General features: G+C 65.8%; 1 protein-coding gene across 1 annotated transcript in view; it reads right to left on the reverse strand.

Moving 5' to 3' along the window:
* Positions 1 to 1,230: 1,230 nt before the first annotated feature.
* The window catches only part of SKIC2 (SKI2 subunit of superkiller complex), a 27,522-nt gene continuing 4,879 nt past the window's right edge, over positions 1,231 to 23,873 (reverse strand). Inside the window, 20 exon segments of the mRNA XM_065654729.1 lie at positions 1,231 to 1,659; positions 2,889 to 3,029; positions 4,215 to 4,433; positions 7,015 to 7,125; positions 7,929 to 8,130; positions 9,562 to 9,706; positions 10,227 to 10,374; positions 10,892 to 10,996; positions 12,086 to 12,226; positions 12,975 to 13,121; positions 13,528 to 13,646; positions 14,322 to 14,433; positions 15,120 to 15,230; positions 15,807 to 16,019; positions 17,283 to 17,379; positions 19,290 to 19,487; positions 20,197 to 20,303; positions 20,378 to 20,462; positions 21,672 to 21,818; positions 23,002 to 23,147. Coding sequence (XP_065510801.1) covers positions 1,459 to 1,659; positions 2,889 to 3,029; positions 4,215 to 4,433; positions 7,015 to 7,125; positions 7,929 to 8,130; positions 9,562 to 9,706; positions 10,227 to 10,374; positions 10,892 to 10,996; positions 12,086 to 12,226; positions 12,975 to 13,121; positions 13,528 to 13,646; positions 14,322 to 14,433; positions 15,120 to 15,230; positions 15,807 to 16,019; positions 17,283 to 17,379; positions 19,290 to 19,487; positions 20,197 to 20,303; positions 20,378 to 20,462; positions 21,672 to 21,818; positions 23,002 to 23,147 — 2,895 coding nt within the window. The 3' untranslated portion in view covers positions 1,231 to 1,458.

Here is a 23,873-nt window from a genome sequence, read left to right on the forward strand (position 1 = left end):
GGGGCTTGGGGGGGTCCTGGGGGGGTTTGGGGGGGTCCTGGGGGGGGGGTTGGGGTCCTGGGGGGGTTTGAACAGTGTAACCATCAGTAGGGACCAGAGTGAACGGAGCATAATGAGTTACAGGGGGGCTTTGGAGGGTCCTGGGGGGTTATTGGGGGCTTGGGGGGGTCAGGAGGGTCTTTTGGGGGGTCCTGGGGGGGTTTGGGGGGGTCCTGGGGGGGTTTTTGGGGTCCCGGGGGGTTTGTAAAGCGCAGCCATCAGTAGGGACCAGAGTGAACGGTACGTGATGAGTTACAGGGGGGTTCTGGGGGGTCCCGGGGGGGTTATCGGGGTCCGGGGGGTCCGGGGGGGGGTCGGTGCCCCCTCCCCCAACCGGAAGTCCCGTTTCCTGTTGTTCCCCCCCCCTCCCCCCCCACCGGAAGTACCGTCTCGGGGGTCGCGACCCAGCGCGCGGCGGCGCCAACGGCCAAGAGCAGCGCGAGGAACTTCCGGGCGGCCATGGCGGGTCACGTGGGGCCGGGTCACGTGATGGGGGGGGGGGGGGGGGGAGGGCGGGGTTTTAAAGCGGCAACGCCGAATTGGGGGGTGGGTCCAAGGAGTTAAAGCGGCAACGGCATGAAAGGGGGCGGGGCCACGGCTTAAAGCGGCAACGGCATGAAAGGGGCGGGGCCACGGCTTAAAGCGGCAACGGCATGAAAGGGGGCGGGGCCACGGCTTAAAGCGGCAACGGCCATGGAGGGGGTGGGATAAAGGATTTAAAGCGGCCACGGCGAATTGGGTGAGGGGCCCGGATTTAAAACGGCAACGCCCGTGAAGTGGGTCAGGGCTTAAAGCGGCAACGGCCACGGGGAGGGGCCCGGGATTTAAAGCGGTAACGTCCAGCGAGGGGGCGGGGTCAAGGAGTTAAAGCGGCAACGCCAAGGGGGGGGTGAAGCCACGGCCGAACCAATCAATAAGTAATTAACACCATTGACAAATCCCATGTCAGTGCGTGTGGAGGCTGGGGGTGAACCCACGGCCAATACCAATCAATAACTAATTAACACCATTAACAAAGTCCCATCAGTGCGTGTGGAGGCTGGGGGTGAGCCCACGGCCAACGCCATTTAATAACTAATTAACACCAATTAACAAAGTCCCGTCAGTGGGTGTGGAGGCTGGGGGTGAGCCCATGGCCAATACCAATCAATAACCAATCAACACCAATTAACAAAGTCCCGTCAGTGCATGTAGAGGCTGGGGGTGAGCCCACGGCCAACGCCATTTAATAACTAATTAACACCAATTAACAAACCCTCGTCAGTGGGTGTAGAGGCTGGGGGTGAGCCCACGGCCAACGCCATTTAATAACTAATTAACACCAATTAACGAAGTCCCGTCAGTGTGTGTAGAGGCTGGGGGTGAGCCCACGGCCAATACCAATCAATAACTAATTAATACCAATTAACAAAGCGCTCCTCAGTGTGTGTAGAGGCTGGGGGTGAGCACCACGTCCCTGCGCACGGCGGCGGCCGCCGCCTCCATCCTCTGTGCCAGCGCCGGGTCGCCCAGCAGCCGCGCGGCCGCCCGCAGCTGCCGCAGCCGCTCGTCCAGGCGCTGCAGGCACCGCACCAGCGTCCCCTCCTGCGCCGCCGACAGGCGCGACACGGAGCCGAACGGCTGCGGGGACACGGCACCGTGCCACGCGGCCACACGCGGACGCGGGGCACGCGGGGACGGGGGGGCGCAGGGACACGGGGCGTGGGGACGGGGGGACGGGGGGACAGGGGGACAGGGGGATGTGGGGACGGGGGGACGGGGGGATGTGGGGACGGGGGGACGGGGGGATGTGGGGACAGGGGGACGGGGGATGTGGGGACAGGGGGACGGGGGGATATAGGGACAGGGGGATATGGGGACAGGGGGACGAGGGGACGGGGGGATGTGGGGACGGGGGGATATAGGGACAGGGGGACATGGGGACAGGGGGACGGGGGGATGTGGGGACAGGGGGATATAGGGACAGGGGGACATGGGGACAGGAGGACATGGGGACATGGGGACAGGGGGATATAGGGACGGGGGATGTGGGGACATGGGGACAGGGGGACATGGGGACAGGGGACAGGGGGACAGGGGGATATGGGGACAGGGGGATGTGGGGATATGGGGACAGGGGGACATGGGGACAGGGGACAGGGGGATATGGGGACAGGGGGACAGGGGGACAGGGGACAGGGGGACATGGGGATATGGAGATATAGGGACAGGGGGACATGGGGACATGGAGATATGGGGACAGGGGGATATGGGGACGTGGAGATATGGGGACAGGGGGATATGGGGATATGGGGACAGGGGGACGGGGGGACAGGGGGACATGGGGACAGGGGGACATGGAGATATGGGGACGTGGAGATATGGGGACAGGGGGATATGGGGCCAGGGGGATATGGGGACACGGGGACATGGGGACAGGGGGACATGGGGACAGGGGGATGGGGGGACATGGGGATGGGGGGACAGGGGGATATGGGGACAGGGGGACATGGGGACAGGGGGACGGGGGGACAGGGGGACATGGGGACATGGAGATATGGGGACGTGGAGATATGGGGCCAGGGGGACATGGGGATATGGGGACAAGGGGACATGGGGACAGGGGGACGCGGGGACGGGGGGATATGGGGACATGGAGATATGGGGACGTGGAGATATGGGGACAGGGGGACATGGGAATATGGAGACATGGAGATATGGGGACAGGGGGACAGGGGGGTATGGGGACAAGGGGACATGGGGCCAGGGGGACATGGGGACACGGGGCCACGGGGCCAGGGAACACGGGGAAGAAGGGGGCCCAGGCACGGCGGCCGGGCCCCAGGTCGGGGCGGGGGCCGCGCTCTCACCATGCCGCGCGCCCACTCGTACACGGGCTCCACGAGGCCGCAGCCCAGCTGGGCCAGCGCCTCCTCGGGGCCCTCGGGGAGCCCCCGCTCCTGCTGCAGCTGCCCCAGGCGCTGCGCCACCGCGCGCAGCCGGGCCACGGCCTGCCGACACCGCGGGAGCGTCGGGGACAGGCCGGGGACAGCCCGGGGACAGCCCGACACGGCACAGACTGGGGATGGGGACACCGCGGGGACACGTCGGGGACAGCCCGGGGACACCCTGACACGGCACAGACTGGGGACAGGGACAGGGGATGGGGACACCCCTGGGGACAGCCCGACACGGCACAGACTGGGGATGGGGACACTGTGGGGACACTCCTGGGGACACCCCGACACGGCACAGACTGGGGATGGGGACACTGCAGGGACAGCCCGGGGACACCGTGGGGACAGCCCGGGGACACCCCGACACGGCACAGACTGGGGATGGGGACAGGGGATGGGGACACCCCTGGGAACACCCCAACATGGCACAGACTGGGGATGGGGACACCGCGGGGACACCGTGGGGACAGCCCGGGGACACCCCGACATGGCACAGACTGGGGATGGGGACACCGCAGGGACAGCCCTGGGGACACCCCGACACGGCACAGACTGGGGATGGGGACACCGCGGGGACAGCCTGGGGACAGCCCGGGGACAGCCTGACATGGCACAGACTGGGGTCAGGGACAGGGGATGGGGACACCCCTGGGGACAGCCCGACACGGCACAGACTGGGGATGGGGACACTGCAGGGACACGTCGGGGACAGCCCGGGGACACCCCAACACAGCACAGCCTGGGGATGGGGACACAAACCCCCCTGCACACCCCCAGAACCCCCTATAATGCCCCCAAAACCCCCGTGACCCCCCAAATCCCCCCGTAACCCCCCTGTACAACCCCAAATCCCCCCATAACCCCCCCGTGCACCCCCCATAACCCCCCCGTACACCCCCCAAATCCCCCCATAACCCCCCGTGCACCCCCCAGATCCCCCATAACCCCCCGTGCACCCCCCATAACCCCCCGTGCACCCCCCATAACCCCCCCGTGCACCCCCCATAACCCCCCCATACACCCCCCAGATCCCCCCATAACCCCCCGTACACCCCCCATAACCCCCCCGTACACCCCCCAAATCCCCCCATAACCCCCCCGTGCACCCCCCATAACCCCCCCGTACACCCCCCAGATCCCCCCATAACCCCCCGTGCACCCCCCATAACCCCCCCAACCCCCCTATGACTCCCCCAACCACCCTCCCGACTCCCCCGAACGCCAGCGGCCCCCCCGGACCTGCAGGAGGCTGTGGGGCAGGCGGGGGGGCGGGTCCCCCCGGAGCTCCCCCAGGGTGGCGGCCAGCAGGGCCGCGCTCTCCTCGGGCCGCAGGGGGCTCAGCACGTTCCCCAGCAGCAGCTCGGTCAGCAGCAGCTCCTGCGAGGACAGCAGGGCGGCCACGCGGCCCCCCAGGGACAGCGACCCCCCCGGCGACACGTAGCCCAGAGCCTGCAGCACCTGCGGACAGGGGGACATCGGGGATGGTGGGGACGGTGGGGTGCTTGGGGTCACTGGGGGCATTGGGGTCAATGGGGACATTGGGGTCAATGGGGGCATTGGGGTCAATGGGGTCAATGGGGACATTGGGGTCAATGGGGACATTGGGGTCAATGGGGCCATTGGGGGCATTGGGGTCAATGGGGACATTGGGGTCAATGGGGGCATTGGGGTCAATGGGGCCATTGGGGGCATTGGGGTCAATGGGGGCATTGGGGTCAGTGGGGACATTGGGGTCAATGGGGGCATTGGGGTCAATGGGGGCATTGGGGTCAGTGGGGACATTGGGGTCAATGGGGGCATTGGGGTCAATGGGATCAGTGGGGTCAATGGGGTCAGTGGGGACATTGGGATCAATGGGGGCATTGGGGTCAGTGGGGACATTGGGGTCAATGGGGTCAGTGGGGCCATTGGGGTCAATGGGGCCGTTGGGGTCAGTGGGGACATTGGGGACAATGAGGACAGCAGGGCAGCCATGCGGCCCCCCAGGGACAGCGACCCCCCCGGCGACACGTAGCCCAGAGCCTGCAGCACCTGCGGACAGGGGGACATCGGGGATGGTGGGGACGGTGGGGTGCTTGGGGTCACTGGGGGCATTGGGGTCAATGGGGACATTGGGGTCAATGGGGTGCTTGGGGACAATGGGGTCAATGGGAGCATTGGGGTCAATGGGGACATTGGGGTCAATGGGGCCATTGGGGTCAATGGGGTCAATGGGGACATTGGGGTCAATGGGGGCATTGGGGTCAATGGGGTCAATGGGGGCATTGGGGTCAATGGGGCCATTGGGGTCAATGGGGCCATTGGGGGCATTGGGGTCAATGGGGACATTGGGGTCAATGGGGGCATTGGGGTCAATGGGGCCATTGGGGTCAATGGGGTCAATGGGGACATTGGGGTCAATGGGGGCATTGGGGTCAATGGGGTCAATGGGGGCATTGGGGTCAATGGGGCCATTGGGGTCAATGGGGGCATTGGGGTCAGTGGGGACATTGGGGTCAATGGGGGCATTGGGGTCAATGGGGGCATTGGGGTCAGTGGGGACATTGGGGTCAATGGGGGCATTGGGGTCAATGGGATCAGTGGGGTCAGTGGGGACATTGGGATCAATGGGGTATTGGGGTCAGTGGGGTCAATGGGGGCATTGGGGTCAGTGGGGCCATTGGGGTCAATGGGGGCATTGGGGTCAATGGGATCAGTGGGGTCAATGGGGTCAGTGGGGACATTGGGATCAATGGGGTATTGGGGGCATTGGGGTCAATGGGGCCGTTGGGGTCAGTGGGGACATTGGGGACAATGAGGACAGCAGGGCGGCCACGCGGCCCCCCAGGGACAGCGACCCCCCCGGCGACACGTAGCCCAGAGCCTGCAGCACCTGCGGACAGGGGGACATCGGGGATGGTGGGGACGGTGGGGTGCTTGGGGTCACTGGGGGCATTGGGGTCAACGGGGTGCTTGGGGACAATGGGGTCAATGGGGCCATTGGGGTCAATGGGGACATTGGGGTCAATGGGGGCATTGGGGTCAGTGGGGACATTGGGGTCAATGGGGGCATTGGGGTCAGTGGGGACATTGGGGTCAGTGGGGACATTGGGGTCAATGGGGCCATTGGGGTCAATGGGGCCATTGGGGTCAGTGGGGACATTGGGGTCAATGGGGTCAATGGGGGCATTGGGGTCAATGGGGGCATTGGGGTCAGTGGGGACATTGGGATCAATGGGGGCATTGGGGTCAATGGGATCAGTGGGGTCAGTGGGGACATTGGGGTCAATGGGGGCATTGGGGTCAATGGGATCAGTGGGGTCAATGGGGTCAGTGGGGACATTGGGATCAATGGGGGCATTGGGGTCAGTGGGGTCAATGGGGCCATTGGGATCAGTGGGGTCAATGGGGTCAGTGGGGACATTGGGATCAATGGGGGCATTGGGGTCAATGGGATCAGTGGGGTCAATGGGGTCAGTGGGGACATTGGGATCAATGGGGGCATTGGGGTCAGTGGGGACATTGGGATCAATGGGGGCATTGGGGTCAGTGGGGCCATTGGGGTCAATGGGGGCATTGGGGTCAATGGGATCAATGGGGTCAATGGGGTCAGTGGGGCCATTGGGGTCAATGGGGGCATTGGGAACACTGGGGACATGGCGACATTGGGGTGATACGGGATAACGGGGACATTGCGGGTCATGGGGACACGGGGGGACATGGGGGGACACGGGGGTCCTGGGGTGGTGACAGTGCCAGGGTGACGGTGCCGAACCTGCATGCGCTGCCGGTACTGGGGCAGCATGAGCAGGGACGGGGGGACACGGGGGACACGGGGGGACACGGGGGACACGGGGGACACCGGGGGACACTGGGGGACACCGGGGGGGTCCGGGGGGTGACGGTGCCAGGGTGACGGTGCCGAACCTGCATGCGCTGCTGGTACTGGGGCAGCATGAGCAGGGACGGGGGGACACGGGGGACACGGGGGGACACGGGGGACACCGGGGGACACCGGGGGGGTCCAGGGGGTGACGGTGCCAGGGTGACGGTGCCGAACCTGCATGCGCTGCTGGTACTGGGGCAGCATGAGCAGGGACTGGTCGGACAGCCGGAACTCCAGCTGCTCCAGCTCCTCCCGCAGCCGCTGCCGCGCCGCAAACTGGGAGAACTGGGAGCAGCGGGGGGGCAGCTGCGTGAACCCCCCGGGACCCCCTGTCCCCTGTGCCCCCCGTGTTCCCATGTCCCCCCCTGTCTCCCCGTGTATCCCTGTCCTCCCATGTCCCCATGTCCCCCTGTCCCCCCATATGCCCCCGTGTCCCCCCATGTCCCCATATCCCCCTGTCCCCCCATGTCCCCCCCATCCCCATGTCCCCATGTCCCCCTGTCCCCCCATGTCCCCATGTCCCCCCCTGTCCCCCCGTGTATCCCTGTCCCCCCATGTCCCCATATCCCCCTGTTCCCCCATGTCCCTATATCCCCCCATATCCCATGTCCCCCCCATCCCCATGTCCCCATGTCCCCTCATGTCCCCCTGTCCCCATATCCTGCGCCCCCACATCCTCATGTCCCCCTGTCCCCATGTCCCCCCATATCCCCCTGTCCCCCCATGTCCCTATATCCCCCCATATCCCATGTCCCCCCCATCCCCATGTCCCCTCATGTCCCCATGTCCCCATATCCCGTGCCCCCACATCCTCATGTCCCCCTGTCCCCATGTCCCCCTGTCCCCCCCTGTCCCCCCATACACCCCCATGTCCCCCCATGTCCCCATGTCCCCCTGTCCCCCCGGTCCCCATGTCCCCACCGTCCCCCCATATCCCATGTCCCCCCATGTCCTCCTATCCCCCTGTCCCCATGTCCCCCTGTCCCCCTTGTCCCCTCCCTGTCCCCCCGTGTGCCCCCATGTCCCCCCCATGTCCCTATACCCCCCCATATCCCCGTGTCCCCCTGTCCCCCCGTGTCCCCCGTCACCTCCTGCGGGAACCGGGGGCTCCTCACGCACTCGAACGTCCCCAGCGAGGTCCCCAAGTCCCGGGCGGTGGCCGCCAGGGTCACCGAGTCGGGGTCGCGCAGCGGGGGGGACAACAAGGGGACCCCCCCCGCCCCGCCCCCCCCCGCCAGCCGCTGCAGCTCCTGCAGCGTCGAGGTCACCAGGGGGGTGGCCGGGGGGGACCTGGGGGGACAACGGGGGCACACGGGGCCCGGGGACCCCAAAACTCACAGGGACCCCCCCCCGGGGACCCCAAACCCCCCCAGGGACCCCAAAATCTCCCAGAGACCCCAAAACTCACAGAGACCCCAATAATCACAGGGACCCCCCCAGGAACCCCAATACTCACAGTGACCCCCCCCAGGGACCCCAATATTCACAGGGACCCCCCCAGGGACCCCAATACTCACAGGGACCCCCGCGGGGACCCCAAACCCCCCCAGGGACCCCAAAACCTCCCAGAGACCCCAAAACTCACAGGCACCCCAATAATCATAGGGACCCCCCCCCAGGAACCCCAATATTCACACGGACCCCCCCCAGGACCCCAATACTCACAGTGACCCCCCCCAGGGACCCCAATATTCACAGGGACCCCCCCAGGGACCCCAATACTCACAGGGACTCCCCCAGGGACCCAAAACCCCCCCAGGGACCCCAAAACCTCCCAGAGACCCCAAAACTCACAGGGACCCCAAATAATCACAGGGACCCCCCCAGGAACCCCAATACTCACAGTGACCCCCCCCAGGGACCCCAATACTCACAGGGACCCCCCACCAGGGACCCCAATATTCACAGGGACCCCCCAGGGACCCCAATACTCACAGGGACTCCCCCAGGGACCCAAAACCCCCCCAGGGACCCCAAAACCTCCCAAAGACCCCAAAACTCACAGGGACCCCAATAATCACAGGCACCCCCCCAGGAACCCCAATACTCACAGTGACCCCCCCAGGGACCCCAATATCCACAGGGACCCCCCCAGGGACCCCAATACTCACAGGGACCCCCGCGGGGACCCCAAACCCCCCCAGGGACCCCAAAACCTCCCAGAGACCCCAAAACTCACAGGCACCCCAATAATCATAGGGACCCCCCCCCCCCAGGAACCCCAATATTCACACGGACCCCCCCCAGGACCCCAATACTCACAGTGACCCCCCCAGGGACCCCAATATTCACAGGGACCCCCCAAGGACCCCAATACTCACAGGGACTCCCCCAGGGACCCAAAACCCCCCCAGGGACCCCAAAACCTCCCAGAGACCCCAAAACTCACAGGGACCCCAATAATCACAGGGACCCCCCCAGGGACCCCAATACTCACAGTGACCCCCCCCAGGGACCCCAATATTCACAGGGACCCCCGCGGGGACCCCAAACCCCCCCAGGGACCCCAAAACCTCCCAGAGACCCCAAAACTCACAGGGACCCCAATAATCACAGGGACCCCCCCAGGAACCCCAATACTCACAGTGACCCCCCCCAGGGACCCCAATATTCACAGGGACCCCCCCAGGGACCCCAATACTCACAGGGACCCCCGCGGGGACCCCAACCCCCCCCAGGGACCCCAATATTCACAGTGGCCCCCCCCAGGGACCCCAAAACCGGGGCCCCCCCATCCCACCTGTGGGAGCCCCCCCGGGGGGCCGCAGCTCCTGCAGCAGCATCTGGGGGTTCACGCGCAGGGTCTTGGTTGTGACCCCCCCAAAATCCTCCGGCTGCAGCTGCTCCAGGGCGGGGCCGCACGGACCTACGGGGGACCCAGGCGTCCGGGAGGGACCCAGGCGTCCGGGAGGGACCCAGGCATCCCCTCAAAAACCCACAAACCACCCAAAGAGGACCCAGGCGTCCGGGAACCCCCCCAAAATCCCCCCAAAAGGGACCCAGGCATTCGGGAACCCCCCGAAATCCCCTGTCCAGAAGGACCCAGGCGTCCAGGGACACCCCCCCAAAAAGGGACACAGGCATCCGGGAACCCTCCCCCCCACAAAAAAGGGACCCAGGCGTCCGGGGCGGCACCTGGAATTTTAGGGACCCACCCTCCAAAAGGAGGGACCCAGGCGTCCGGGCTTCCCCACCCCTCCCAAGAAGGGACCCAGGTGTCTGACGGACCCCGAACCCCACCCCAAAAAGGGACCCAGGCGTCCGGGAATACTCCCAAAAAGGGACCCAGGCGTCCGGGAACGCTCCCAAAAAGGGACCCGGGCATCCGGGGGTACCCAGGACTTTGGGCCCCCGCTGTGTTTTGGGCCCCCCCGGGTGACACCCACCCTCGGGCAGGAAGAGGCGGGTGAGCAGCAGGTCCTCGGGGTAGGGGACATCGGGGACATCGGGGGGGTCGTGTCCCCCCCCCGCCTCGGGGCGTCTCTCGCTCAGAACCAGCACCGTGAATGTGGGGCCGGGGGGGCCGGGGGTCACCTGGGGGGACAGGGGGGTCAATGGGGGACATGGGGGACAGGGGGGGACACAGGGGACAGGGGGGGAAATGGGGGGACAGGGGGGGTCAATGGGGGACACAGGGAACATGGGGGGACATGGGAGTCAATGGGGGGACAGGGGGGGTCAATGGGGGGACATGGGGACAATGGGGGATGGGGGGTCAATGGGGGACATGGGGGTCAATGGGGGGACAGGGGGGTGAATGGGGGACACAGGGGACGGGGGGGACGGGGGGAAGAGGGGGGTAAATGGGGGGACAGGGGGATCAGTGGGGGACACAGGGGACAGGGAGGATGGGGGGTCAGGGGAGTTTTAGGGGTTGCAGAGTGTTCCGGGGGTTCCGGGTGGGTTTGGGGGTTCAGGGGGTTGGGGTTCAATGGGGGATGGGTGGGACAGGGGGAGTCAATGGAGGGACACGGGGGATGGGGGGTCAGGTGGGTTTTGGGGGTTCTGGGTGGGTTTGGGGTTCGGGGGGTTTTGGGGGTTCCGGGGGTACCTGCAGGATGAGCCCCGGGGCGTTCCTGTGTTTGGGGGTGCTCACGATCACCACCCGCCCGGGGGCCAGGACCCGCAGCCCCCCCGGTGACTCGGCCAGACGGCGCTGGGGGGACATGGGGACACCTTAGGGACACCTGGGGGACACAGGGACCCCCCTAAGCCCCCCAAGGACCCCAACACCCCAGGACACCCCCCAACGCTCCCCATGGACCCCAAACCCCCCAGACCCTGCAGCCAGAGGGCGGGCACTAGGACCCAGGTGGACCCCAACCCCCCCAGACCCCGCAGCCAGAGGGCGGGCACTAGGACCCAGGTGCACCCCAAACCCCCCAGACCCCGCAGCCAGAGGGCGGGCACTAGGACCCAGGTGCACCCCAAACCCCCCAGACCCCGCAGCCAGAGGGCGGGCACTAGGACCCAGGTGCACCCCAAACCCCCCCAGACCCCGCAGCCAGAGGGCGGGCACTAGGACCCAGGTGGACCCCAAACCCCCCAGACCCCGCAGCCAGAGGGCGGGCACTAGGACCCAGGTGCACCCCAAACCCCCCAGACCCCGCAGCCAGAGGGTGGGCACTAGGACCCAGGTGCACCCCAAACCCCCCAGACCCCGCAGCCAGAGGGTGGGCACTAGGACCCAGGTGCACCCCAAACCCCCCAGACCCCGCAGCCAGAGGGCGGGCACTAGGACCCAGGTGCACCCCAAACCCCCCCGACCCCGCAGCCAGAGGGCGGGCACTAGGACCCAGGTGCACCCCAAACCCCCCAGACCCCGCAGCCAGAGGGCGGGCACTAGGACCCAGGTGCACCCCAAACCCCCCAGACCCCGCAGCCAGAGGGCGGGCACTAGGACCCAGGTGCACCCCAAACCCCCCCAGACCCCGCAGCCAGAGGGCGGGCACTAGGACCCAGGTGCACCCCAAACCCCCCAGACCCCGCAGCCAGAGGGCGGGCACTAGGACCCAGGTGGACCCCAAACCCCCCCAGACCCCGCAGCCAGAGGGCGGGCACTAGGACCCAGGTGCACCCCAAACCCCCCCAGACCCCGCAGCCAGAGGGCGGGCACTAGGACCCAGGTGCACCCCAAACCCCCCAGACCCCGCAGCCAGAGGGCGGGCACTAGGACCCAGGTGCACCCCAAGTGTCCCCTGTGCATCCCCCTGTCTGTCCCCGCGTCCCCCGGTCTGTCCCTCACGTTGAGCTGTCCCCTCGCTCTCCGCAGGGTCCCCACAGTTTCGTGGTACAGGGGCAGGTCAGCCATGGCCCCCCCGGGCTCCTCCGTGTCCCCAAGTGTCCCCAAGGCCGCCCGCAGCTCGGCCACGCGGCGGCTCTGGGCCTGGGGGACAATGGGGGGACATGGGGGGACACAAGGGACAGTCACAGAGAGTTCTGTGCTCCCCCTGTCCCCACTCTCCCCGTGTCCCCTCCATTGTCCCCAATGTCCCACTGTCCCCACTGTCCCATATCCCCCCATTGTCCCCAATGTCCCACTGTCCCATATCCCCCCATTGTCCTCAATGTCCCACTGTCCCATATCCCCCCATTGTCCCCACTGTCCCCAATGTCCCACTGTCCCCACATCCCCCCATTGTCCCCAATGTCCCACTGTCCCCACATCCCCCCATTGTCCCCAATGTCCCACTGTCCCATATCCCCCCATTGTCCCCAATGTCCCACTGTCCCCACATCCCCCCATTGTCCCCAATGTCCCACTGTCCCCACATCCCCCCATTGTCCCCAATGTCCCACTGTCCCATATCCCTCCATTGTCCCCAATATCCCACTGTCCCATATCCCTCCATTGTCCCCAATGTCCCACTGTCCCAAATGTCCCACTGTCCCCACTGCCCCATATCTCTCCACTGTCCCCATTGTCCCCGCTGTCCCACTGTCCCATATCACCATTGTCCCCACTGTCCCCAATGTCCTACTGTCCCATATCCCCCCACTGTCCCATGTCCCCCCATTGTCCCCACTGTCCCCAGTCTCCCATTGTCCCACATCCCCCCATTGTCCCCACGTCCCCCCATTGTCCCATATCCCCCCATTGTCCCCACGTCCCCTCATCGTCCCCATTGTCCCACCGCCGCGTCCCTCCGCGCCGGCTCCTCGGCGAAGCTGCGGCGCATGAGCCGCGTTGGGGACATCGGGGACGTCCCCGTCACCCGCAGCAGGTTCAGCAGCATCGAGTAGGTGACGCGGAATCGCGACTGCAGGGGGGCCGGGTGGCCCTGGGGACAAGGGGACACTTGGGGACACCGCGGGGGGACCAACGGACACCCTGGGGACACCTGGGGACATGTTGGGGACACCCTGAGGACACGTTGGGGATACTTGGGACACCCTGGGGACATTTGGGGACATGTTGGGGACACCCTGGGGACACATTGGAGATACTTGGGACACCCTGGGGACACTTGGGGACACATTAGGGACACGTTGGAGATACTTGGGACACCCTGGGGACATTTGGGGACACATTAGGGACACGTTGGAGATACTTGGGACACCCTGGGGACACGTTAGGGACACTTGGGACACCCTGGGGACATTTGGGGACATGTTGGGGACACCCTGGGGACATGTTGGGGATACTTGGGACACCCTGGGGACACTTGGGGACACTTGGGGACAAACCATGAGCACCCTGTGCAGGTCCCCCAGCTCGGGGACGGGTCCCCGGCTCAGCACGATGACGGTGCCGGTGGCGTCGAGACCCCGGCGTCCGGCACGGCCCGACATCTGGATGTACTCGGCTGTGGGGCAGACCCATAGATTGACCCATAGATTGACCCATAGTGACCACAGAGACCCATAGAGACACATAAAGACCCATAGAGACCCATAGAAACTCCTGCGCCCGGCACGGCCTGACATCTGGATGTACTCGGCTGTGGGGCAGACCCATAGATTGACCCATAGATTGACCCATAGTGACCATAGAGACCCATAGAGACCCCTGCGACCGGCACGGCCCGACATCTGGATGTACTCGGCTGTGGGGCAGACCCATAGATTGACCCATAGATTGACCCATAGTGACCATAGAGACCCATAGAAACTCCTGCGCCCGGCACGGCCCGACATCTGGATGTACTCGGCTGTGGGGCAGACCCATAGATTGACCCATAGATTGACCCATAGATAGTCCATAGTGACCGTAGAGACCCTCATACCCAGTGAGCACATTCATACAGACCCATAGATTTGTCCCCCACGGTGCCCCCCAGCCCCACACCTGCCCCATAGCCCCCCCAGCCCCACAGCCGCCCCACATCTCCACGTACAACCATATGGGGCCACACAGACGCATAAACGCAGGGACCACAAACGCTGCCCCACGGCGCCCCCCAGCTCCATCGCCCCCAGCCCCATGGCTGCCCCATTGACTCCCCCAGCCCCACATCTCCCCACATCTCCCCACGTCTCACCGGGCAGCAGGTCCCTGAAGCCGCTGCCGTCGTGTTTGCGCAGAGACTCGAACACGACGGTTCGGGCCGGCATGTTCACCCCCATGGCGAACGTCTCGGTGGCAAAGAGCACCTGGGATGTGGGGCAGAAAGTGTGGGGAGATGTGGGGAGGTGTGGGGCAGGAGGGACCCCCAGCCCCACACCTGCCCCACAGCCCCATGTTCACCCCAATGGCGAACGCCTTGGTGGCAAAGAGCACCCGGGATGTGGGGCAGAAAGTGTGGGGAGATGTGAGGAACCCCGGCCCCATGGCTGCCCCACATTCCCCAGCCCCATGGCCCCCCCAGCAGCCCCATAAGTGCGCCCCCACCTTGCCCAGCCCCACGGCTGCCCCATAACCCCCCAGCTGTCCCAGCCCCACGGCTGCCCCCCGGCCCCATCCCTGCTCCACAACCCCCCAACCCCACGGCTGCCCCCCAAGCCCCCAGCCCCACAGCTGCCCCCCAACCCCCCAGCCCCAGAACTGCCCCCCAAGTCCCCAGCCCCGGAATTGCCCCCCGGCTCCCCCAGCCCCACAGCTGCCCCCCAAGTCCCCAGCCCCGGAACTGCCCCCCGGCTCCCCCAGCCCCACAGCTGCCCCCCAACCCCCCAGCCCCAGAACTGCCCCCCAAGTCCCCAGCCCCGGAATTGCCCCCCGGCTCCCCCAGCCCCACGGCTGCCCCCCAACCCCCCAGCCCCAGAACTGCCCCCCAAGTCCCCAGCCCCGGAACTGCCCCCCGGCTCCCCCAGCCCCACGGCTGCCCCCCAAGTCCCCCCACCTTGAGCAGCCCCATGCTGAACAGCAGCTCCACGACCTCCTTGAGCAGCGGCAGGAGCCCCCCGTGGTGAACCCCCAACCCCCGCTGCAGCAGCTCCGACAGCCACACCACCTGCAGGGGGCGCTGCCACTCAGGGGGGCCCCGGCCCCACATCCCCGGCCCCACATGTCCCCTTGGACCCCCAAGTCCCCCCACATCCCCATGTCCCCCAATGTCCCCGTGTCCCACTGTTCCCCTGTCCCCACATCCCCAGCGCCCTGTCCCCATGTCCCCCCATGTCCCCATATTCTCCCATGTGCTCCCCAAGTCCCCCCATATCCCCCTGTCCCCAATGTCCCCACATGCCCGTTCCCCTGTCCCCATATCCCCCTGCCCCCCCGTCCTCCCATGTCCCCCCATGTCCCCATATCCCCCCTGTGCCCCCCAAACCCCCCATATCCCCATGTCCCCCAATGTCCCCAGTATCCTCAATGTCCCCACATCCCCGTTCCCCTGTCCCCATATCCCCCTGCTCCCCCGTCCTCCCATGTCCCCCCATGTCCCCATATCCCCCCTGTGCCCCCCAAGACCCCCCATATCCCCATGTCCCCCTGTCCCCCCAAATCCCCAAGTCCCCCCACATCCCCATGTCCCCCCCCCGTCCCCCTGCCCCCCCACACCCCCACGTTCCCGTGTCCCCGGTGTCACCTGCGGCAGGTCCCTGTCCCCCCCCCGCAGTCTCCCCAGCCAGCGCCGCAGGAGCCCCCGGATCCGTCCCCTCTCGTCACTCGTCACCAGGTCGAGTCCCCGCAGCGTCTGGGCCAGCGCGTCGCAGCCCCCCCGCGAGAACGAGAACACGACGGCCGGGAGGAGCCCCCGGGACCGCAGGACGGACAGCAGGGACAGACACACGGCCCGGGCCTGCGGACAGAGCGACAGACGCGGGGACATTGGGGGATACGCGGACATGGGGACTCGGGGTCGCTGGGGGGACTCTAGGACCCTGGGGGTCACTTGGGGTCACTGGGGGGCTTTAGGACCCTGGGAGTCTTTGGAGGCCACTGGGGGGGCTCTGGGACCCTGGGGGTCACTGGGGGGCTCTAGGGGGGCTCTGGGACCCTGGGGGTCACTCGGGGTTGCTGGAGGGGTTCTAGGACCCTGGGGGTCACTGGGGGTCACTGGGGGGCTTTAGGACCCTGGGGGTCACTGAGGGTCACTGGGGGTGTCTGGGACCCTGGGGGTCACTTGGGGTCACTGGGGGGCTTTAGGACCCTGGGGGTCTTTGGAGGCCACTGGGGGGGCTCTGGGACCCTGGGAGTCACTGGGAGTCACTGGGGGGGCTCTGGGACCCTGGGGGTCACTTGGGGTCACTGGGGGGCTTTAGGACCCTGGGGGTCACCTGGGGTCACTGGGGGGCTTTAGGACCCTGGGGGTCACTCGGGGTTGCTGGAGGGGTTCTAGGACCCTGGGGGTCACTGGGGGTCGCTGGGGGGCTTTAGGACCCTGGGGGTCACCTGGGGTCACTGGGGGGCTTTAGGACCCTGGGGGTCTTTGGAGGCCACTTTGGGGGCGCTGGGGGGCTCTAGGACCCTGGGGGTCACTGGGGGTCGCTGGGGGGCTTTAGGACCCTGGGGGTCACTGGGGGTCACTGGGGGGGCTCTGGGACCCTGGGGGTCACTTGGGGTCGCGGGGGGGGGGCTTTAGGACCCTGGGGGTCACTTGGGGTCGCGGGGGGGGGCTTTAGGACCCTGGGGGTCACTGGAGGTCACTGGGTTATGGGGGGACACAGAGACATGAGAACACAGGGGAATGGGGGGACAGGGGGGACCCCAAACCCAGACTCCCAGCCCCATAAGTGCCCCCTGAGCCCCCCCAGCCCCCCAACCACCCCCTCCAGCCCCCCAAATGCCCTCAGCCCCATAACACCCCCACCAGGTAACCCCCCAGCCCCATAACTGCCCCCAACGCCCCCCAACTCCATAATCGTGCCCCCCCAGCCCCATAAGTGCCCCCCAGCCCCATAAGTGCCCCTCGGTCCCAAAACCGACCCCCCAGCCCACCACGTGACCCCCAAGCCCCCAAGCCCCCCAAGTGGCTCCCCAGCCTTGTAAGTGCCCCCACGCCCCATAAGTGCCCTCCCACTCCCCCCCCAGCCCCCCAAGTGTCCCCCCGGCACCCCCAAACCTGTGCAATGTTGCCCCCCGGGTTGGGGGTCCGGGCCCCACAGCTCGGCCCGTGTTTGCTGCTCTGGGCCTTTTGTGCCGCCACAGCCGCGTAGTATCTGTGGGGAGATGGGGGGAGATGGGGGGAGATGGGGGGACATGGGGGGAGATGGGGGGACATGGGGGGAGATGTGGGGAGATGGGGGGACATGGGGGGAGATGGGGGGAGATGGGGGGAGATGGGGGGAGATGTGGGGAGATGGGGGGACATGGGGGGAGATGTGGGGAGATGGGGGGAGATGGGGGGAGATGGGGGGACATGGGGGGAGATGGGGGGACATGGGGGGAGATGTGGGGAGATGGGGGGACATGGGGGGAGATGTGGGGAGATGTGGGGAGATGGGGGGACATGGGGGGAGATGGGGGGACATGGGGGGACGTGGGGGGAGATGTGGGGAGATGGGGGGAGATGGGGGGAGATGGGGGGACATGGGGGGACATGGGGGGACATGGGGGTGGAAGGGGCAGTTCTGGGGCTGGGGGGGCAGCTGGGGGGCGGATGTGGGGCTGAGAGGGGTCTGGGGGCACTTGGGGGGCAAGGTTGCTATGTCCTCTATGGGTTTCTACAGTCCCTGTGGGTCTCTATGGCTCCCTATGGGTCCCTATGGTCGCTATGGGTCCCTAAAGTCTCTATGGGTCCCTATAGGTCTCTATAGGTGCCTATGGGGTTCTATGGGCTCCTATGGTCTCTATGGGTTCCCATGGGTCCCTATGGGTCTCTATGGGTTCCTATGGGTCCCTATGGGCTCCCATGGGTCCCTATGGGTCTCTATGGATTCCTATGGGTCCCCATGGTCTCTATGGGTTGCTATGGGTCCCCATGGTCTCTATGGATTCCTATGAGTCCCTATGGTCTCTATGGGTTCCTATGGGTCCCTATGGTCTCTATGGGTTCCTATGGGTCCCTATGGGCTCCCATGGGTCCCTATGGGTCTCTATGGGTTCCTATGGGTCCCTATGGTCTCTATGGGTTGCTATGGGTCCCTATGGTCTCTATGGGTTCCTATGGGTCCCTATGGGCTCCCATGGGTCCCTATGGGTCTCTATGGGTTCCTATGGGTCCCTATGGTCTCTATGGGTTGCTATGGGTCCCCATGGTCTCTATGGGTTCCTATGAGTCCCTATGGTCTCTATGGGTTCCTATGGGTCCCTATGGTCTCTATGGGTTCCTATGGGTTCCTATGGTCTCTATGGGTTCCTATGGGTCCCTATGGGCTCCCATGGGTCCCTATGGGTCTCTATGGGCTCCCATGGGTCCCTATGGGTCTCTATGGGTTCCTATGGGTCCCTATGGTCTCTATGGGTTCCTATGGGTCCCTATGGGTCTCTATGGGTTGCTATGGGTCCCTATGGGTCTCTATGGGTTCCTATGGGTCCCCATGGTCTCTATGGGTTTCTATGAGTCCCTATGGTCTCTATGGGTTCCTATGATCTCTGAGGCTTTCTATGGGTTCCTATAGTACATATGGGTCTCTATGCGTTCCTATGGCTCACTATGGTCTCTAAGAGTGTCTATAGGTTTCTGTGGGTCCCTATGGTCTCTACGGGTGCCTACGGGTCCCTATGGTCTCTACGGGTGCCTATGGGTCCCCATGGTCTCTATGGGTGCCTACGGGTCCCTATGGTCTCCATGGGTGCCTATGGGACCCTATGGTCTCCATGGGTGCCTATGGGTCCCTATGGTCTCCATGGGTCTCTGTGGGTCTCTATGGGTCCCTATGGGCTCCTATAGGTCCCTATGAGCTCCATAGGTTTCTATACGTGCGTACGGGTCCCTATGGCCTCTAGGGGCGCCTGCGGCCCCTGCGGGTCTCACCGGGTGGGTTGTAGGTCTCCCTGTGTCACTCACGTGTCACTCATGTGTCACTCATGTGTCACCCAGGGGTCACCCAGGGGTCACTCATGTGTCACTCATGTGTCACCCAGGGGTCACCCAGGGGTCACCCAGGGGTCACCCGGGGTCACTCACCCCTGGGTGTGGAACGTCCCCCACCGGTCCACGAGCAGGAACAGCCCGGGGGGCGTGGCCTCGGCGAGGGGGGGCGTGGCCTCGGCGGCGGGGGGCGTGGCCTCGGCGGCGGCCCCGCCCCCCAGGAACAGGAAGTGCTCGAGCGGCACCGGGCGGCGCGCGGTGCTGAGCACGCGGACCCGCCGCCGCTTCGTGCGCCTGGAAACGGGGCCAAAACCCGCGAAATCGGGCAAAATGCAGCAAAATGGGGCTTGGGGTGGGGGGGGGGGGTCACTGCAGTGTCCCCAACCCCCCGACCCTCCCTGACCCCCCAGGGACCCCAAAACCCCCCAAAATGAGCCCAAACCCCCACATTCCCCCCGCCAGGAACCCCATTGGCACCTCCCCAAGTGCCCCCTTCGTGTCCCCCCATTGTCCGCAATGTCCCCAACCCACTGGGCGAACTCGAGGGCATTGGGGACGGTGCCACTGACTGCATGACCCCCAGGGTCCCAGAGCCCCCCCAGTGACCCCCAGTGACTCCCAGTGACCCCCAGTGACCCCCAGGGTCCCACAGCCCCCCCAGTGACCCCCAGTGACCCCCAGGCTCCCAGAGCCCCCCAGTGACCCCCAGTGACCCCCAGGTTCCCAGAGCCCCCCCAGTGACCCCCAGTGACCCCCAGGGTCCTAGAGCCCCCCAGTGACCCCCAGTGACCCCCAGGGTCCTAGAGCCCCCCCAGTGACCCCCAGTGACCCCCAGGGTCCCAGAGCCCCCCAGTGACCCCCAGTGACCCCCAGGGTCCCAGAGCCCCCCTAGAGCCCCCCAGTGACCCCCAGGGTCCCAGAGCCCCCCCAGTGGCCTCCAAAGACCCCCAGGGTCCTAAAGCCCCCCAGTGACCCCCAGTGTCCCCAGTGTCCCCAGCCGTACCCGACCCACTGGGCGAACTCGAGGGCGTTGGGGACGGTGGCGCTGAGCAGGATCAGTTTGACGTGGGGGGGCAGCAGGATCAGCACCTCCTCCCACACCACCCCCCGCTGCGGGGGACACGGGGGAGGGTCAGGGGTGTCCCCAACGTCCCCAGTGTCCCCAACGTCCCCCACGTCGTTACCTCTTCGTCGTTAATATAATGAACCTCGTCGAAAATCACCCACTCGAGCTCGCGGATCACGTCGGAGCCGTTGTACAGCATGGAGCTGCGGATGGGGCGGGGACAATGGGGGGACGTGAAGGGGACGCTTGGGGGGGACACGGGGGGGGTCCTGGGGGGGTCCTGGGGGGGAGTTTGGCGGGTTTTTGGGGGGGTTTTGGGTTAGTGGCACCGTCCCCAATGCGCTCGAGTTCGGCCAATGGGTTGGGGACGTGGGGGGGGACAATAGGGGGACACGAACGGGACACTTGGGGGTGACGCTGGGGGGGTCCTGGGGAGTTTTTGGGGACATGTGGGGTCAGTGTCACCCGTGTCACCCGGGGTCCCCAGGGACCCCCCGAGAGCCCCAGGACCCCCCAAACCCCCCCCAGACTCACCACAAAGTCACAGGTGCAGCTGCACATCCTTGTCCCCAGTGTCCCCAAAAATGTCCCCAAACCCCCCCAGACCCCCCCATAGAGACATCCCCAAGTGTCCCCAATGTCCCCAGGACCCCCCAATGTCCCCAGGACCCCCCAGACCCACCACAAACCCCCAGACTCCCCAGAGACCCATTGATGCCGCTGCACATCCCTTGTCCCCAGTGTCCCCGAACCCCCCCAAAACGTCCCCAAACCCCCCAAAATGTCCCCAAACCCCCCAGACCCCCCATAGAGACATCCCCAAGTGTCCCCAATGTCCCCAGGACCCCCCAATGTCCCCAGGACCCCCCAGACCCACCACAAACCCCCAGACTCCCCAGAGACCCATTGATGCCGCTGCACATCCCTTGTCCCCAGTGTCCCCGAAGCCCCCAAAACGTCCCCAAACCCCCCCAAAATGTCCCCAGACCCCCCCATAGAGACACCCCCAAGTGTCCCCAATGTCCCCAGGACCCCCCAATGTCCCCAGGACCCCCCAGACCCACCACAAACCCCCAGACTCCCCAGAGACCCATTGATGCCGCTGCACGTCCCTTGTCCCCAGTGTCCCCGAAGCCCCCAAAACGTCCCCAAACCCCCCCAAAATGTCCCCAGACCCCCCCATAGAGACACCCCCAAGTGTCCCCAATGTCCCCAGGACCCCCCAATGTCCCCAGGACCCCCCAGACCCACCACAAACCCCCAGACTCCCCAGAGACCCATTGATGCCGCTGCACGTCCCTTGTCCCCAGTGTCCCCGAACCCCCCCAAAACGTCCCCAAACCCCCCCAAAATGTCCCCAGACCCCCCCATAGAGACGTCCCCAAGTGTCCCCAAGTGTCCCCAGCTCTCACCGCAGGATCTCGGTCGTCATAACCAGACACGAGGCCTCCGGCCGCAGCTGCACGTCCCCCGTCACCAAACCCACGTCCCCAAACGTCTCGCGGAACTCGCGGAACTTCTGGTTGGAAAGCGCCTTGATGGGCGACGTGTAGATGGTCCTGGGGGGGCAGGAGGGTTTTAGGGACCCCACACACACATTTTGGGGACCCCCCCGAGGTCTGAGATCCCCCCTGGGTTTTGGGGACGCCCCAATTTTTGCTGTTTCCTCCCATAGAACACCATTGCACCCTGGTGGACTTTAAGGCCTCCCAGGAGCATCATCTCCCCTTCAGGGCCAGTTTTTGGGGCCCCCCTCAATTTTGGGGACCCCCCCGGGTCTTGGGGACCCCCAAAGGTCTTGGGCACCCCCCCTGAGCTTGGGGACCCCCCAATTTTTGCTATTCCCCCCCCAGGACACCATTGCACCCTGGTGGATTTTGAGGCCTCCCAGGAGCATCACCTCCCCTTCAGGGCCAGTTTTTGGGGCCCCCCTCAATTTTGGGGACCCCCCCCGGGTTTTGGGGATCCCCAAAGCTCTTGGGCACCCCCCCTGAGTCCTGGGGGCCCTCCTGAGTTTGGGGGACCCCCCAATTTTTGCTGTTTCCCTCCAGGACACCATTGGACCCTGGTGGATTTTGAGGCCTCCCAGGAGCATCACCTCCCCTTCAGGGCCAGTTTTTGGGGTCCCCCTCAATTTTGGGGACCCCCCCCCGGGTCTTGGGGACTCCCCCGAGTCCTGGGGGCCCTCCTGAGTTTGGGACCCCCCAATTTTTGCTGTTTCCCCCCATAGAACAGCATTGGACCCTGGTGGGTTTTGAGGCCTCCCAGGAGCATCATCTCCCCTTCAGGGCCAGTTTTTGGGGCCCCCCTCAATTTTGGGGACCCCCCCCGGGTTTTGGGGACCCCCAAAGCTCTTGGGCACCCCCCCTGAGTCCTGGGGGCCCTCCTGAATTTGGGGACCCCCTAAATTTTGCTGTTTCTCCTCATAAAACACCATTGGACCCTGGTGGATTTTGAGGCCTCCCAGGAGCATCATCTCCCCTTCAGGGCCAGTTTTTGGGGCCCCCCTCAATTTTGGGGACCACCCCCGGGTCTTGGGGACTCCCCCGAGTCCTGGGGGCCCTCCTGAGTTTGGGGACCCCCTAAATTTTGCTATTCCCCCCCCAGGACACCATTGCACCCTGGTGGACTTTAAGGCCTCCCAGGAGCATCATCTCCCCTTCAGGGCCAGTTTTTGGGGTCCCCCTCAATCTTGGGGACCCCCCCCGGGTTTTGGGGACCCCCCAAGGTCTCAGGGGCCACCTGGTGAGGTGTCTCCGTCCCAGCGCGATCCCGTATTCGGCCACGGCCGTTTTCCCGGCCGAGGTGTGAGCGGCCACCAGCACCGAGTGGCCGCGCTCCAGGCTCAGCACCGCGCGCTGCTGGAACGGGTCGGGGACAAACGGCCACTGGGGGGGGACACGGGGGGGGTCAGGGGGGTGACAACAGCCCTGGGGGGTCCCCACACCCCCCCACTGTCCCCCGGTGTCCTCAGACCCTCCCAGATGTCCCCAAACCCCCCGTAAGTGGCCCCAAAAGTCACCCCCCCCCCCCCCCCGCCAGGCCCAGCAATGCTGGAATGGGTTGGGGACAAACGGCCACTGGGGGGGGGACACGGGGGGGGTCAGGGGGGTGACAACAGCCCTGGGGGGTCCCCACACCCCCCCACTGTCCCCCGGTGTCCTCAGACCCTCCCAAATGTCCCCAAACCCCCCGTAAGTGGCCCCAAAAGTCACCCCCCCCCCCCCCCGCCAGGCCCAGCAATGCTGGAATGGGTTGGGGACAAACGGCCACTGGGGGGGGACACAGGGGAGTGACAACAGCCCCAGGGGGTCCCCACACCCCCCCCCGGGTCCCCCGACCCTCCCCAAATGTCCCCAAATCCCCAACAAGTGGCCCCAAACTCCCCACAAGTGGTCCCCAAAGTCCCAACCCCCCCAGATGTCCCCAAACCCCCCCCGGTGTCCCCAAATGTCCCCAACCCCCCCCCAAACTCCTGTGTCCCCAACCCCCCCAAGTGTCCAAGCCCCCCAAGTGCCCCCAACCCCCCCAAGTGTCCCCAAACCCCCCCCAAACCACCCAATGTCCCCAACCCCCCCAAGTGTCCCCAAATGTCCCCAACCCCCCCACGTGTC

This window comes from Caloenas nicobarica, chromosome 35, assembly GCF_036013445.1.
Source record: "Caloenas nicobarica isolate bCalNic1 chromosome 35, bCalNic1.hap1, whole genome shotgun sequence".
Lineage (NCBI taxonomy): Eukaryota > Metazoa > Chordata > Aves > Columbiformes > Columbidae > Caloenas > Caloenas nicobarica.